Below are 14,958 nucleotides of genomic sequence, written 5' to 3'. Positions count from 1 at the left end.
AATTTCAAACCGTTTCCAAGTAAGCTCCAAGCACATAAACAGGCATAAACACATGCATGTTGATGTGGACAGCCAGCAGTCCCCTGCAGTTTCATAGATCAATACTGTTTAAAGTGTTGCTTTGTACTGGCAGGAGGCTGAGATGAGTGCAGTCAAAGTGTGCTCTAAAATGCCAAGGGCCTAATTAAGGATTACTCTGGATAAAGTCATTTGGTTTAAATAGACAGAATATGGGCACTGTGAGGTCTCCCCGACAAAATGACTCCCGTGTGGATATTTAGCTAGCCGAGATTCAAGAAGTGCAGTTTCACTTGCACTTCCTTCTCCCTAAGACCCAACACAGGTCAGAACTCAAAATTATTATACAAATCAAACGTTTTAAATTATACCAGATTAATTAATTTGCATCATGGTTAATAATCAATTATGCATTAAAAATGTTCAATAAAAATGTTATGTTAAAGAAGCTGGCAGAATTATTGGAACAAGTCTGCCAGAGATCAGTAATATCTTCCCCACTCGCTGTCTGAGGAGGGTGCACAGTATCCTGCGGGACCAACATCACCCTGCGCGCCACCTTTTCCATCTGCTGCCCTCAGGGAGAAGGTACAGGTCTATACAGGCCAGAACATCCAGACTGGCCAACAGCCTGTATCCACAGGCTGTGAGGCTCCTGAACTCTCTGCCCCCCTCTCACGGACAATAACCATATCCAACTTCTTAATAGCAATGAACTGGTCTGCATTGGTGCATCATATCTTTATTCTCTTCCCCCTCCTGCCCCCCCCCCCCCCCCCCCTCTTTCTTAAATAGATAACTATCATATCTGATATCATATCTCACAGTACAATAATATTGAATGGGTTGCATTGTTGTATTTTGTCATGTTTCTCAGGTCTTTGTCTGAATTTCTACGAACATTATTGCTAAGGATTGTCTTATTGCATTGGAGTCACACTGGGTTAAATATGTACACTTGGGTTTTAAGGGGTATTTATTATTTTCTTCTTTTTTTGGGTTGTATGGAAGCCCCAAACGCAATTTCATTGTTCTTGACAATGACAATAAATAAATAAATAAATAAATAAATAAATAATACAATCTCTATTTCTAACATGTTTATTATTAACCAAGTAGCCGAGTGTTGCAGTTGTTAATACTGTTACCTCACATCAAAGAGCGTCTTGGGTTGAGGCCTCCAGCCAGCTTTATCGTGTGTAGTCTCCATGCTTTCCCCATTCCCTTCTCCCCCAGTCTAGAGAGGTGGAGCTAATTGGTGATTCAAAATTGTAGGCATGAATGATTTTACATCTCTTACGTCCTGGTCTAGGGATACAGGAGCACAGCATAAGGGTTAAAAGGAAAGTAACCCTGCCCTCGTCCCCAAAGCCATATCCAGAAACCAATTTACAGGTTGAGGTGGTTTTATTTCTACCAAAAACTGAAAGCTTTAACTCCGAGGTGAACAAAGGCAAAACGAACAAACAAAACAAGATATTCCAAAAACAGCTCCCTGATTGAATAAACAAGAGAAAAAGTACAGAAACGAATAAGGCAGTTCACTCCTCCTGCAGCACACTGCAAATTATCTGGTGCTTGCCATGATTTAAAATCTTATTTTTAGACAGGCCAGATTATTTGCCTTGTTTTAAAAAAGATTTACTTGTTTCTAAGTCTGGATTTTAGATAATAAACTTAAATCGAGAATAACCATATAATTGTGTCTATATTAGTACAGAAATCCAGAAATGGGAAGAATAACTCTTAAAATAGCCTACATTAGGTCTCTCACCAGATGTCTCTCAAAATATCACTTGTTTCAAGATAGAGTGACAAACTCAATTTGCTTGATTTAGGAAATTCACACAAGGCATCTGTTGAAAATATTATTTATTCAAAATCATGTCTGACTTCAAAGTTGTACATATAAGGGAAAAAAATTAACCACAATTTATGATACAAATCACATTTCAAAGACAGCTGTTTGTCCCAGCATGCCAGCATTATGTGGTACAACATTGACATTGGTTTAGGGAACATTTAATGACTGTCAACTGATATCATCACAAACTACACTAAGCCAATACTTGGTGCAACCCTAATCTTAAGGGTGATTTCTATAGGAAATAATATCAGAAAGACTGTATTTGATTGGAACAAACACACTGTCCTTAAAACTAATAGAAAAGTATGAAGTGTAATCAATGAGCTCATGGGCTAATTCTGTAGCTTGAGCAACAATGGGCACAGTTACTTCATATGCCAATAAGTCTTCATTTAAATTCAAAGTTTCATAGCATTGGTACTCAAAAGCAATAAAAGATGAGTCAATCAAAAAGATATCCTTTATCAGTCCAAACACAGGGAAAGTGCCATCCACATCTGCAATAATCATGGACTTCCCAGCAATGTATTTATTGCCATTTAGAACATACCATTTCACTGAGACAACAGACTGCATGACATCTATTCCAAAAAATTCTTTAATTTTTTTCCTAACATATTCATTATTTTTAACAGCTGATACTGGCCCGGATTCCTTTTCTTTCGCAAAAATAGGATGTTCAGTGCCTATTTCATTTTGACAACACTCAAGAAATTGATTGTGGTTTGCTAGGGATTTACAAACATTTTTAAAATTTAACTTAGAAGCCCACTGTTTAAAATAGGAGTGCTTTGCCTCAAAGCGCATGCACATACTCCTTATTAAAGGTCCAAGGGATAAGATTTGACTGGGAAGATGCAACATATAATGTTGCTTAGGTATTATATTGGCTTCGGGAAAAAGTTGCTTGAACTGATACAGGTGTTCTTCAATCATATTTCTCAGTTGCAATACAGTTTGTAAAGAAATAATGGGAGCAAGAACTATTTGAACTATCATAATTAACTTTCTAATAAATACAACATACTCACTCTCCACACCATACAAAAGAAAAAGTAATATTTTTAAAAGAATTAGCATCTGTCCACAAGACTGTTTCAATTTGTTGTCGTTAGCCGCTAAAGTGCCAAAGCTAATAGGACATGGTTTATCCCGTATTTCAAGAGGTGAGTAAGGAAAATTTTGAATGTCTGAATTAAACTTGTCTAATTCCAATTGTCCTGAGAGAATTAGGTGTTTTAATACAAATTTAACTTCCATTGATGCAACACCTTCAAAAATAACATGCATTATGTCCTGTGGAGTTTGTTTGATCAGGTCAAATGCAGGAACATCAACTAGTCTGCTTCTTCTATTAATTCCATAAGTAGTTTTGAGGGACGCTTTCAATAAATCTGTGCTTGCTTTATCTATTTCAAAACACTGCCTGATATGTTTCTCCAGAGTTCTTTGAACAAACTTCTTCTCCTCAAAAACACTTTGCATATCATCAAAGTTGCATTCACAGTGTCTACATTTGCTATAAGAAAAACCAATCCCTTCTTTAAAGCCAGCAATCTCATGCTGGGCTAGCGTGTCTCCGCAAATGGCTATAACAGCACCAAACAATTCAATTTCACCATTTGACATTTCAATCCTTACACCATTGTAAAGCAGTGATAGATCTTGAAGTATTCTTTTCAGTACAACATCAATACCCCACTGAGAAATGTCACTTGCTTTAGCAATAGCAAGAAGTCGTATTGCAGCTAACTTTGACCTAAATTTTGGATCAATATTTCCTAAAGTATAATAAAACATGACCAATTTGTTTGCAGAAGCATGGGACCCTAAGGGGTTACATATTTCAATTTCATCTGTGTACAGTATTAATTGCAATGCATTTGGCCTCTGAGAAAACAAGGGGTGAGATGTAAAGAGGGATCCGTCTCTAAAATCATAGAAGAATCCCTCTCTGCTTCTTTGTGGTGCAGTGTTCAACATGGTAAAGATTCTCTCATTAGTCATTAACTGCTTTAGACTTTCAATTAATGGTACATAGTAAAAACTTTTGTTCCTTAAGGACATGACCCTTGAAAGACCTTGCTTTACCCAACATATCTTCTGGGATACTACTACTTCCTCGGCGTTGACTGGACAGAACATTTCCCCTATGGCTCTACTCTGTCCATATGCAATGGTGGAGAAAGGATCCATGAATTTATCAAATGTAGCCAAAGCCTCATCTTGAAGCTGAGTGGTTCCCTCAGCATTATCTTCAAACACTGTCTTCATTCTTTCCTTGAGCGTATCCAAAAGAACAGCCTGATACTGTTGCACTCCTGAGATGATATGTTTGACCGTTCTCTGTGAAAACATTTGAAACAAAAGTAACTTATTCTGCATTTATATTAAAAAAAAAAATTCTGAATTCCATTATGAACAAGTAAGACATTGATTGCCTTATGTAATGTATTGATCCATTAAGACTATAACATACCTGTGATAAGTGGCACTGTTCTTGAACACTGATAGCAAAAGCTGCAGCAGATCTGGTAATATCGTGTCTGGTAAAGGATGTTTTAGCAACAGCTTCTTCCTTTAGAGCAGAAAAACAAAGTTAGTCCAAACTCCTGGCCAATTATAGAAATTCTTACATAACAGGTATAATCAGTTACACCTAATGATTGGTCCATTAAAAAACAAAGTGCATGACAGTGATTAGTGTTACAGTTGTGAATATTCAATATAATATAAGATAATATAATATTCATTCTTTGGAATAAAGAAAAAAAATGGAAAAGAAATCAAAGACAAAGAAACAATAAAAAAGGGGTTGTCCATTGTTTTGATGAGGCTAGGGATTGGATTCATGAGAATGAGATTTTATCTTTTTAAATAATGAATTTTTGTTCGCACTTAGATATTAGTTTCTTTACATGTTTGTTGTATTTATTAAATTATTTATGTATTTTTAAATCACGTAATTTAGATTTGCACTTAGAATTTATGTTAGTATTAGTATATGGATATATTTTATTGTATGCATTTATTAATTTATTTAATTTTCAAAAAAATCATTCTTATCCATGTTTTGGCAGTATTTCTGGCCAACAGATTTTTTTTACAGTGCTTCCAAATACTCTGTGTCTTACCTGAAACTGTAATTCCTACGAGATACCCAAATTGCTGTCACATTGAACGATTTAAACGCGCTGAGAGTGTCTTTGATGCAAACTTCACCAGGAGACATGCCAGCCGCAGAGTGTGTGCCTTCTCCGGCTGCAGCATAGCCTGTACTATCTACACTGAACTGCTATTCTGTTTATTTGTTTTTCATTTCATCCTGCAGGATGAAATTGTGATTTAAAATCCAACCATGGTGGAAATCGCTTGTAACAGTTTGAAGAACAATATCTAGCGGTATAATATCGCGAGATCTCGTTAAATTTCTCTTGATTAAAAATGGAGAAAATGATTAAAAGTAATATAGGACCAAATACGAGGAGTTAGACATAGCTAAATTTGTCATCAGAAGCCACACTACATTTTATTTAGTTTAACACTTACCGCGCTCGGGCTGTCAACAACCTGAGGCTCCTGCACTTCAGCCAAAGATCCACCAGTTGATATTTCCACGGTGCTGGTTGTTGTTGCAGTACTACAGTTGGCAAAGACTGAAACACCAAAATTTTCCGATCCTAAAGAGTGGGATGTTGGGGGGATCCTCCATCCTCTTGGTGGGCTTCCATTCGTCAAATACAGAGGGTGCGTCCGTTTAATGTGGCGAAAGAATGAGTTAAAAACTCTGAAATCTTGTTCACAGCCATCTATTCCACAGTAAACCCCAAAATCCTGCCTTCGACCATGAGCTGCATTTATGTGGCTAAGGAGCACCTTCAGAGTTAAAGAAACAAAGATAAAACAGATCATACATCTCCAGAGCGCCATGGTGAACTGTTTTCGCGCAGTAGCAATGCAGCTTTACTTTACCGCTCTCCACTGAAGGCCACAGATGAGAGTGTGGGACCATGGGAAAGGTAGGCAATTTTAAAAATATATGCATCCTTAATTATCCAATTTTTCAGGTTTAAATTACATCAGTTATATTTATTTTTAGGCAATAAGTGTTTAAGACTGAATTTATATTTTTATTTTCTTTTTTTTTACTTAAAAAAAATTAAATATAAATAATTTTCTGCATGCGCATTCTCAGTTCCTGTCGTGACGTTACTTTCACGCGGGACAAACTCTTTTCCCCTGCTTTGTTAACCATCAGGACCGTTAGGAAGATCAAAATTATTTATCTAAACAAAGTGAACAGTAATTTAAGGTTGGTAACATTAAGTTGATTTGAAAAATACTATGGTACAACGGTGTTATTAAGATAAAGTCGTGTTTTGTGAGGGCTGCTAGTTAGCAATCTAGCTAATGTGTTAACTTTAGCTAAATGTTCTTATTTAAGCCGTAGGATATTTCCAGGTACTGTGAGTGGAGGCTTTGGAACCGAACTAGAGAACTGCTGTCACGGCATGGACAACTTTGACGATGCCATACTGTCTGTGTTGCAGGGTAAGTCTTATTTTTCAGTTATTTTGGTACGTTAGCTAAGCAGCCTTAGCATCTGTTAGCATCATTTCTGAAACTTGGAGCTAGGATTGTACTCTACTCTGAACTTTATCCACATTATAGCCTTGAGCTGTCTTTGCCTAAATAGACTTGGAACATCATTCTTGAAGACACCCAAAAATAGTTTTATTGCATTCCCAAATATTTGATAAACTGTTTTAAGTTTGACATTTTATCCTGTTAATATTACTTATTGCTAAAATACATTTATTGACAAAAAAAATGACCTCAATATGTAATAAGCCACGCCCAGGAAAAGAGAAATAAATATCACTTTTGAAGTTGTTTTTCTCTTTTACAGCTGCGAATATTGATGAGGAAACTTTGAGGAGCTTTACCCGGGATGACCTAAAGGATCTTTTTCCGGGCCATGAAAATTTCTTCCGTAGAAAGAAGATTTGGGATTTTATCAGCCAAAAGGTAAATACACATTATACCACTAAGAAGATGATTACTGTCCATATTGTCTAGCATTAATTTGCCTAATTGTGTATTTTTGTTTATATCCCACAACTGTTATAGTTTAAGAGTACTGACCAAGATGCCAACACTTTCCATCGAAGCGAGAGTAACCCCTTAGGCTTTGATGTGTCACAATGTCAGCCTCAAACTTCCACTCCCATTTCCTACACTGCTGACAAAAAAATGAAAATGCCAGACCCACCAGAGTATGTGGTGTATACAGATTCAGAGTTGGACATGGTGCGCAGTCAGTACTTTGCATTGCTCCACAGTGGAAAGGAAAAGGACTGTAGGATGTCGAAGGAGCTATGTTGCAGACTTGTAAGGAACACCGTCACCAGCATGGTTGCAATCCTCCGTGCTAGTCCCATGGGGAAAGAAGTAACATACCCCTCCAAACTCGAAATGAGAGCAATGTCGCAGAAGATTGTCGACTATTACCCCATGTTACGTGATGCTGACACACACATGCCATACGTAAGTCATTCTTTACTCACTACAATATCTAAAATTGAGCGAGATAAAAAAAAGAATGTACAAATATATATTATTTTACCACAGCTGACCATCTACACCAAACTGTACAAACGACTCCAAAATATGAAGTCTCCAAGGAAGAGGCAGGGCTCCATGCCACAACGAGGCAGGCCCAGGAAGACTCTTTTCAGCTCAGATGACACAGACAACGGGACTGAAGGTGACCTAAGTGGTGAAGCAAGTGGTTCAAGTGACTATACCATACTTCTTGAGAGCAATGATGACCTCAGTGAGGATAACTCAAATGCAGGTGTGTACTTTGGTCTGCTGTACTAATGACTTTTGGACATCTAAAACTTCAAAGAGACCACCTGCCCTCAGTTTTCTGTTCAGAGTGCATCACAAGATTTATACAGTGTTGAGTATTTTCCTTAACTTTCTAGCTATTCCCTGTTATTACATTCTGTTCATCTTCTGTTTTTTCCTCAGAGAAAGAATCCCAATTGCCGCTACCCTCCACTGTACCAACTACGTCAAACAATACTACCCTGGCTTTACCACTATTATCCAAGTCAGCCTCATGCTCTGCACCCAGGGCTGATATAGGTCCTTCAACTGCACCTCCAGATGATGTTGTTGGTAAGTCCACCATCACCCTTATCTACCTCTATCTGACTGTGGTTCCTCTTACAGCTCTTTCCAAAATATGGTTGCAGCAATGAACCCCGTTCTAAGTGTTTATTCCATAAATCATAGTGGTTTGGCATTAACTCGAGTTGGTGTGTAAAATCAACATATGATAGATCCCTCATTCCAGTTTGCCAGTTAGCCATAGTAAGTATTTTAACACTTTGTGTTGTAATGGGTGTTACTCAGTGCTGATTATTTACACATGTAAATCCTCATGCTGGTCACATCTATCATGCCTTATCACAGTGTTTCTGTCATAGATCAAATTACCTAAAAGATTTTTATCCATCAGCTCATAATCACTGTTCACACTGATGTGAACGATATACACAGTAAACAACCTTTACCTTATTTTCACCACAGTTTTATTCACGGGCATCTTAAACTGTCGTTTTAATATTTGATTCTGTTCAAACTAACAATTAACATAAATCCATGATCATTATAAGAAAAGGACACAAAGGGAAATGATCAGGACATATAGGGTCAGTTCATTACTCAAACATATTTAACCTAAACATTAATTCTCAGAAATATTATACTTAAAAACAACCATGCAACTAGAAATGACTGATTAGAAAAATCTGAATTTTGTGAAGTCTAGTTACACCATGTCTTACAATTGCTCTTTGCTTTCCCTAGCAGACCATGACAGCCTGAAGATCCAGGCAAGACATTACAAAACCTTGAGCAACATGTACAGGAAACCCAATGCAAAACCCAACCAAAGTGACGTTGCTCAAATTTTGGACCTGGAGTTTGAGGCCAGACGAACTTTTATTGACGCAGATATTACAAGGGAAGAAGACAGGCCCAGAAAAATATTTGAAGCATACCCGTGCTTCAAAGACATACAAAATGTAAGTTCAACTACCTTCAGTTAAATTCCTTGCTTTCTCTGGATAGGTTTAGTTAGTTCTTGACTAACTGAGCACAACTTTGTCATAGGCGATGGATGAACTGCGTCGCATCATTGGTGGCTCCAACTGCAAATACATAGATCAAATGAAGGGTCGATGGGCAGAGTTTTGTTCGAAAGTGCAGTTCTATGGCATTTGGAAGAAGGTCCTGAAACCTCCTCTCCCCTTGGATGTACGTGGAGGTAAGTGGCCTTTTCATACATTAAATCCACACATCAGATATGTTCGGATTGCTTTGTTGAGATACTTTTCTCCGTTCACAGTGGATTTTACTGTCACTCTCTTCAATGCACTTCCATCTCTTTTTCCTTCAAAAACTACACCACCAAAGCGGCTGGGAAGTGCCAGTGAGGCTCTCCTTCATATCCTCAAGGTGAGAACAGCTGCAATACCAGCCACTGTAACTTGTACTCCATTTACTTGTATTGTTATTATTAATATTATTATTTTGCTTTTCCTGCTTAATAAGAGTGGGTTGAAGTTCAATTCAGCAGGGATTAAATTACTCCTTATTCAGGATTTCTTAATTGTTATTCAAAACCTACTCCAGAGAGGCAGCACAGAGCAAAAGCACATTGCAGTTAGGATACAAGTAGAAGCAGTAAAATGATATATTTAAAAAGGCCTTCAAAAACTAGAATATGTAACAAAGTTAAAAGAAATTGTTTTAAAAAACAAATGAGAAAAAAAAGCACAAATAGACATGATAAAAATGCTGCAAATTAGAGAAAATTCATGCTCAGAATTAATACATTTCCAAAATTTCATATTTATGTAAGTCAGATATTTTATATTTATTTCTTCTATTCCAACAGTAAATCAGTTGGAGCATTCTAAACTCTTGATATTGCTATTTGTGTCTTAAGCTGTTTGGATGCACAGCAACCCTTTCATTTAAAATCTTGAAGAATTTGTCCTTTTTTTGTGCTTCTTCTAGCCAGGTGAAGATGCAATGCTATACCTGGAGAAGCGGCCTCTCTCCTCCCCAGTGCTGCTTTTTGATGGAACAACCAGCATTGTTGCTGTAGGAAACATACCAGTGACCACTCTCCCCTTGGAGGATTTCTGGGAAGGAATGTTGGTGTTGATGGCATATTACTACACCTTGCACTTAACATACCCAAAATGTGTTGCAACGGTCCTCTCTGTCATACAAACTGAGGTAATCACTGATGCCATCCATGATCAAGATGCCACTAGTGCATATAAGAAAGCAATAGCTGAGTGGAAGTCGTTCTTTGAAAAATAGGTGAATACCAAGCAGGATTTTATCAGGTCATTTGCAGTTTGTTTAGTTTTGTAGTACGTTTGTACAACTTTGTTCCTAATTTGCCTAGCAATGTCCTGAGAAACGGCTTTACTTAAGATGCTTTACAAATGAAAGTTGTTGTTTTTTTTTCTTAGTGACACTTTACCTGAGGCATGTAAAGTTTTAAGTCAGTAATGCCATTATTTATAACATTGTGAGACTATGTGACTGTCACAAAAGTTTAAGGCCAAAACTGTAATTTTTTTTCTGTGTTTAGGCCTTTTAAAGGGTTGATTTAGACTTTTAGGGATTGTGCAGCAGCCCTATTTTGTTTAAAAAAAAGGATTTTGTTCTCATGAGAGAAATAAATGTTGGCATATCACTCTTGTCCTGGTTGTGATTTCAGTAGAAGCCAAGGAGTAGGAAAAAGGTCTGTTTTAAGGTTTTTTTGCCTGGATTTAATATTGATTCGGCTCTATTTTAAGATAAGCCAACCTGAATCAAGAAACAAATTAATCATATTTCACTAATATTGAGTAGTTTTTCATAGTATTAGAACTATTTTTCTCGTTGCAGTGCATTCATTTGCTGCAAGTAAGAATTCAAAACATAAAAAAAGACTGTAATTTAGCATATTTAACTAATATTTGGGACTTGATATCAAGTAATTTTATCTTAAATTGAGCTCTTTAAAGCTTATTTTAACCCTCTTCAATTCTCAAATGTGTTCTTTTATTTCTGGATTAAAAAATCTTATTTCAAGATTTCTTATTAAGTAAAATAAACTTGCTGCATGGACAGATAATTTCACTTGTTTTCAGTGCTTTTTGTATCAAATGTAGTATTTTTTTCCTAAATATAGACTAGCCATTTTTGCAGTGCAGCGCTTATTTACGAGTAAAAGAGTATCTACACACTATATATAAAACTGCTGCTGTCAGTTGCTGCCACTGGACAATTGCTGGAGACGGTTTTTAAAACAGCTACTTGGTGATGGAACCAATCAGCAGCTGCCAGCGCTCCAATCAGGAAGGACCTGCAGAGACTCTTAAAGACACAGGACACACGAAACAAAATCCAGCCATCGTGATCCAAAACATGGCCAGGGCCGTAACAACATCTTTGCCCCTGTGGCATGATGTACCTGTCAGAAGGTGGAATTGTTTTAATGTTGTAACCTGGTGTTTTTAATCATTTTGCATGGGATGCTGTGTTTTAGCATCTTTAATCTTTTATAAAGTATTTTCTTCTCACAGTTTCATGCTTTCATTGGATTATTTGTTGACTTGTTCTGGGGAGACCCCCTCCCACTCACTAATTCGACTCACCTGAGAGGTCATGCCTACTATAGGACTGCGAGACTGACCAATCAGAGTTAGCCTTTTGGCCACCAAAATAAAATGCAGACAAAAGTGTACACTTTAGTTTTTGACTCTGTCACTGAACTAACGCTGCCAGTCCCTCAGCAGGTTTATACTCTCTGCTCATGTTGTCTTCATATTAAATTATTTTTTACATAAAAAAAACAAACATATTTTAACATTGCACTCAACAGCAAACAAATCCTCCCTAACAAAAAGTCACTTCAAGAGCCAAATGACATTATATTTCTTTACCTACCTGAGGATCAGCCTGTAAAGCCAGAGTTCCTCCTATAAAAACAATAACTTCAGCAGCTGCACACTGTGTCTTTAGTTGATTTTCTTTAAAGAAATATCAGTATACAGTACGTATGGGTTAAGAAAAATCATCTGGTGTGGTAGAATTGTTAGCTGAAGTTGTCTAAGTAAAAGCTGAATGGTTGTTTTCCATGATGCCTTTTTTTTCTTGACCAATTCACTCGTGTGAAAATCAAGTCAAAATTTCAGCTGGTTAGCTAATCCACCCAGAACGCTGCACTGAGGTCTAGCAGGACAAGGAGACGAGTCCACTGTCAGAGGCCATAAGAAGATCATTTGTTTCTGTGCTGCGATGAGCTCTGAACCCTGACTGAAACTCTTCCAATAAGCCAGCTACTCTTTCAAGATTTTTTAGACAAAAGAGAGGTTGGAGACTGGCTTATAAATAGGTAAAATAGGTCAAGTGATGGCTTTTTAACTAATGGTTTAACTACTGCCAGCTTGAAGGCCTGAGGCACACAACCGATTTTAAATATGACACAGTGAGTGGATACTCTGAATATAATTAGCAAGTGAATTAACACAGAGTGAAGATTACTGTATGAAACAAACGTTATACGTTTTTTATTACACTGGCTACAAAGAAACACCTGTGCACTGAAAACTATTCTATTCTATTTTTATTTATACAGCACCAAATCACAACAACACTGGACTCAAGACCCTTTATATTGTAAATGGTAAATGGCCTGTATTTATATAGCGCTTTACATATCCAGTCATCCACCCATTCACACACACATTCACACACTGGTGATGGCAGCTACATTGTAGCCACAGCCACCCTGGGGCGCACTGACAGAGGCGAGGCTGCCGGACACTGGCGCCACCGGGCCCTCTGACCACCACCAGTAGGCAACGGGTGAAGTGTCTTGCCCAAGGACACAACGACCGAGACTGTCCGAGCCCGGGCTCGAACCGGCAACCTTCCGATTACAAGGCGAACTCCCAACTCTTGAGCCACGATCGCCCCACACATTGTAAGGTACACCCTACAATAATGGGTAAGGAAAGATTAACCCTTTGGGGTCGACGGACGCACCAGAGCATCCAAATCACATGACCAATTTAAGCTAACAAGGCAACAAGATGCAGCCACTGCGTAATATCTAACCATATCACCTTAATCATCTCCAACACCCTGGAGGACAGCAGGGAGAATCTGGATGCTCTCCGAGATTACACTGACCAGAGCTTAGACAAGGTTTACGTTTTTCTTTTTGGGCGTGTGTCCTAAACTTTTGATCAGCTTGTTTCCGTTTAAGCGTCGTGTTCAGTAAATTGCATGCTCAAAAGAATGTTTGGTCTTACTCCCATTTCTCAGATGTTGAAGCTTGAAGCTTGTTAAGATCCAACCATTCAAAATATGATTGTTTGCCATTTTTCAAGTGGTCTTAAACTTTTGATCGACTGTGATTGGACCGTATCAAGACTAGAGGTTTCAACAGTTCTCGGTAACTTGTCAGAGGATGAGCCAGCTCACCTGCCATCTTCACCAACTGTGATAGTTGCCAGCTGCCCACGAACGACCTCCAAGACTTCATTGGCTCCATTCATTCCTAACTCAAGTGAGACTGAGTTGTTTCTCACATGAATCACACCCTCCTTTTAGATCCCAGTGAATCTCTCGCTTCCTGATAGAGCTCCTGTGTGCCAGGCCGTCCATCCAACTGACTTCTGTCGGTAAACTTCAAAGCTCCCAGCTGTTGTCAGAGACGACACTAAAACTGGAACAGTCTGCTAGGACTTGAGACCACCTGCAAGTGTTTAAATCCTGCATGATAAATTTCAAACCTGTGTGAGTTCCAGGGAAGCATTTTTTCCATCACCTCTAACCAGAAAATAGCATGGTGAAAACCAACGTGACCTTAGTGAATGTTGTTGTATTGAAAGGAGACATGACAGGAATAAAGTGACTTTTTCTTGACAGGCTAATGGGTAACCAGAAAGCTCTGCTTTGTTCTACACTGTCATTGTTTCAGCTGGTAGGGAGAACTCAGGCTGGGTGTGAAATGACAGATGTATTGAGATGTAATGGGCCTATCAGTGGCAAATCCCAGTTGCATTACGAGTCTGTGAATGATGGCTGATGCCCATTACTTAGCTGACAGTTTTGCTATGCAGATAGTTTCACATAAATATCGCCAGCAACGTTAACTTTGTGAATCAGAAACATAAGAGCCAGAACTCCCTGGAGGAGATAAAAGTAGAGAGTCAGATAATTAAAGAAGAGCAGAAAGATGTATTGTATGAGAAAAACCAATATCAGGCTGAGATTAGCTTTTATGAAAAAGCAGTTCTTGTTTCCACCTTTTATGCAATTTTAACCGTTCCACTTTCTTACTTCAGTCTTGCACTACTTCACTGTAATTTATGTTGGCTTGGTACAATCTGACACATCTGCACATTAATCTATGCATGAGTACACAGTTCTTTTATGTATTAACCTCAAAAGAAATTACTGAGTGCATCTTTAAACAGGTGAAGCTAATAATTTATCATCTTGTTGCAATGTGCTGCTGAAAAAAAAATACTCCTGACATTCATCTGTTACTTTAATAGATAAGGCCCACTTATCCATGGCTGCACATCAAACACAGTCACTATGGCTGTTGCACTCCCTGACAGCAGCAGTCACCATTCATTTTTACTTTCATGTTTTTCCTCCCTCAGCGATTCAGCTGTGCCGTATGCTTTTGCTACATGTTACCTCTGTTCAGACTCCCAGTACGCTCTGGTGGCTGCATGCCACACCATGACAGAGATGACAAAAGTGCAATGAATGTATATTTACAAACTCCCAGTTCTTTTAAAGTCACTCAAGGATTCTGTGCAGGTCCCAGGAGAGTCAGCAATATAGCGCCTGCCCAGCCATGCTATCTTGATTGCCACAGTAACAGCTTCTCTCCCAGAGGACCAATCAGCCAGACTCTTTGTCAATAAAACAGACTATTTTCTCCTGCCTGGATGAACTGACCCACCGCAATT

The 14,958-nt window shown here is 38.2% G+C and overlaps 2 protein-coding genes across 5 annotated transcripts; one reads left to right on the top strand and one right to left on the bottom strand.

The window, feature by feature from the left end:
• Positions 1-1,873: 1,873 nt before the first annotated feature.
• LOC146581423 (uncharacterized) lies at positions 1,874-5,852 on the bottom strand. Its single transcript, XM_085282319.1, has 3 exons — positions 5,435-5,852; positions 4,365-4,463; positions 1,874-4,231 (listed from the first exon to the last, which is right to left on the bottom strand). The coding sequence occupies exons 1-3, from the start codon at positions 5,813-5,815 to the stop codon at positions 2,105-2,107; spliced, it is 2,607 nt and encodes an 868-aa protein (XP_085138445.1). The 5' UTR covers positions 5,816-5,852; the 3' UTR covers positions 1,874-2,104.
• LOC146581422 (uncharacterized) lies at positions 5,744-10,907 on the top strand. Of its 4 annotated transcripts, none has more exons than XM_085282351.1 (10): positions 5,744-5,904; positions 6,347-6,436; positions 6,795-6,913; positions 7,016-7,432; positions 7,517-7,742; positions 7,922-8,071; positions 8,765-8,982; positions 9,071-9,224; positions 9,306-9,415; positions 9,980-10,907. In XM_085282351.1, the coding sequence occupies exons 1-10, from the start codon at positions 5,880-5,882 to the stop codon at positions 10,289-10,291; spliced, it is 1,821 nt and encodes a 606-aa protein (XP_085138477.1). In that variant the 5' UTR covers positions 5,744-5,879; the 3' UTR covers positions 10,292-10,907. The 4 variants fall into 4 exon arrangements, with proteins under 4 accessions (XP_085138477.1, XP_085138460.1, XP_085138468.1 ...); XM_085282334.1 differs by lacking the exon at positions 5,744-5,904 and adding an exon at positions 6,059-6,197 and having other exon boundaries at positions 6,330-6,436; XM_085282342.1 differs by lacking the exon at positions 5,744-5,904 and adding an exon at positions 6,059-6,197 and having other exon boundaries at positions 6,330-6,436; positions 8,768-8,982; positions 9,980-10,906.
• The last annotated feature ends 4,051 nt before the right edge of the window (positions 10,908-14,958 follow it).

The sequence above is a fragment of the Mchenga conophoros genome, linkage group LG2, assembly GCF_057382185.1.
Source record: "Mchenga conophoros isolate Kocher_MC1m ecotype Shallow Benthic linkage group LG2, M_conophoros_male_GT1.1, whole genome shotgun sequence".
Classification (NCBI taxonomy): Eukaryota; Metazoa; Chordata; class Actinopteri; order Cichliformes; family Cichlidae; genus Mchenga; species Mchenga conophoros.
Note: the sequence above shows the minus strand (reverse complement) of the source record. Positions and strands in the feature narration are given on the sequence as shown.

Bases quoted from the DNA above. Each gene is read 5' to 3' on its own strand.
- LOC146581423 (XM_085282319.1), bottom strand. From the start codon at position 5,815: ATGGCGCTCTGGAGATGTATGATCTGTTTTATCTTTGTTTCTTTAACT. The intron at 4,464-5,434 runs GTAAGTGTTAAA...TCTGCTCTAAAG, and splicing joins TTGTTGACAGCCCGAGCGCG to GAAGAAGCTGTTGCTAAAAC. The intron at 4,232-4,364 runs GTATGTTATAGT...ATGTTTTCACAG, and splicing joins AACAGTGCCACTTATCACAG to AGAACGGTCAAACATATCAT.
- LOC146581422 (XM_085282334.1), top strand. From the start codon at position 6,067: ATGCGCATTCTCAGTTCCTGTCGTGACGTTACTTTCACGCGGGACAAA. The intron at 6,437-6,794 runs GTAAGTCTTATT...TCTCTTTTACAG, and splicing joins CATACTGTCTGTGTTGCAGG to CTGCGAATATTGATGAGGAA. The intron at 8,983-9,070 runs GTAAGTTCAACT...ACTTTGTCATAG, and splicing joins GCTTCAAAGACATACAAAAT to GCGATGGATGAACTGCGTCG.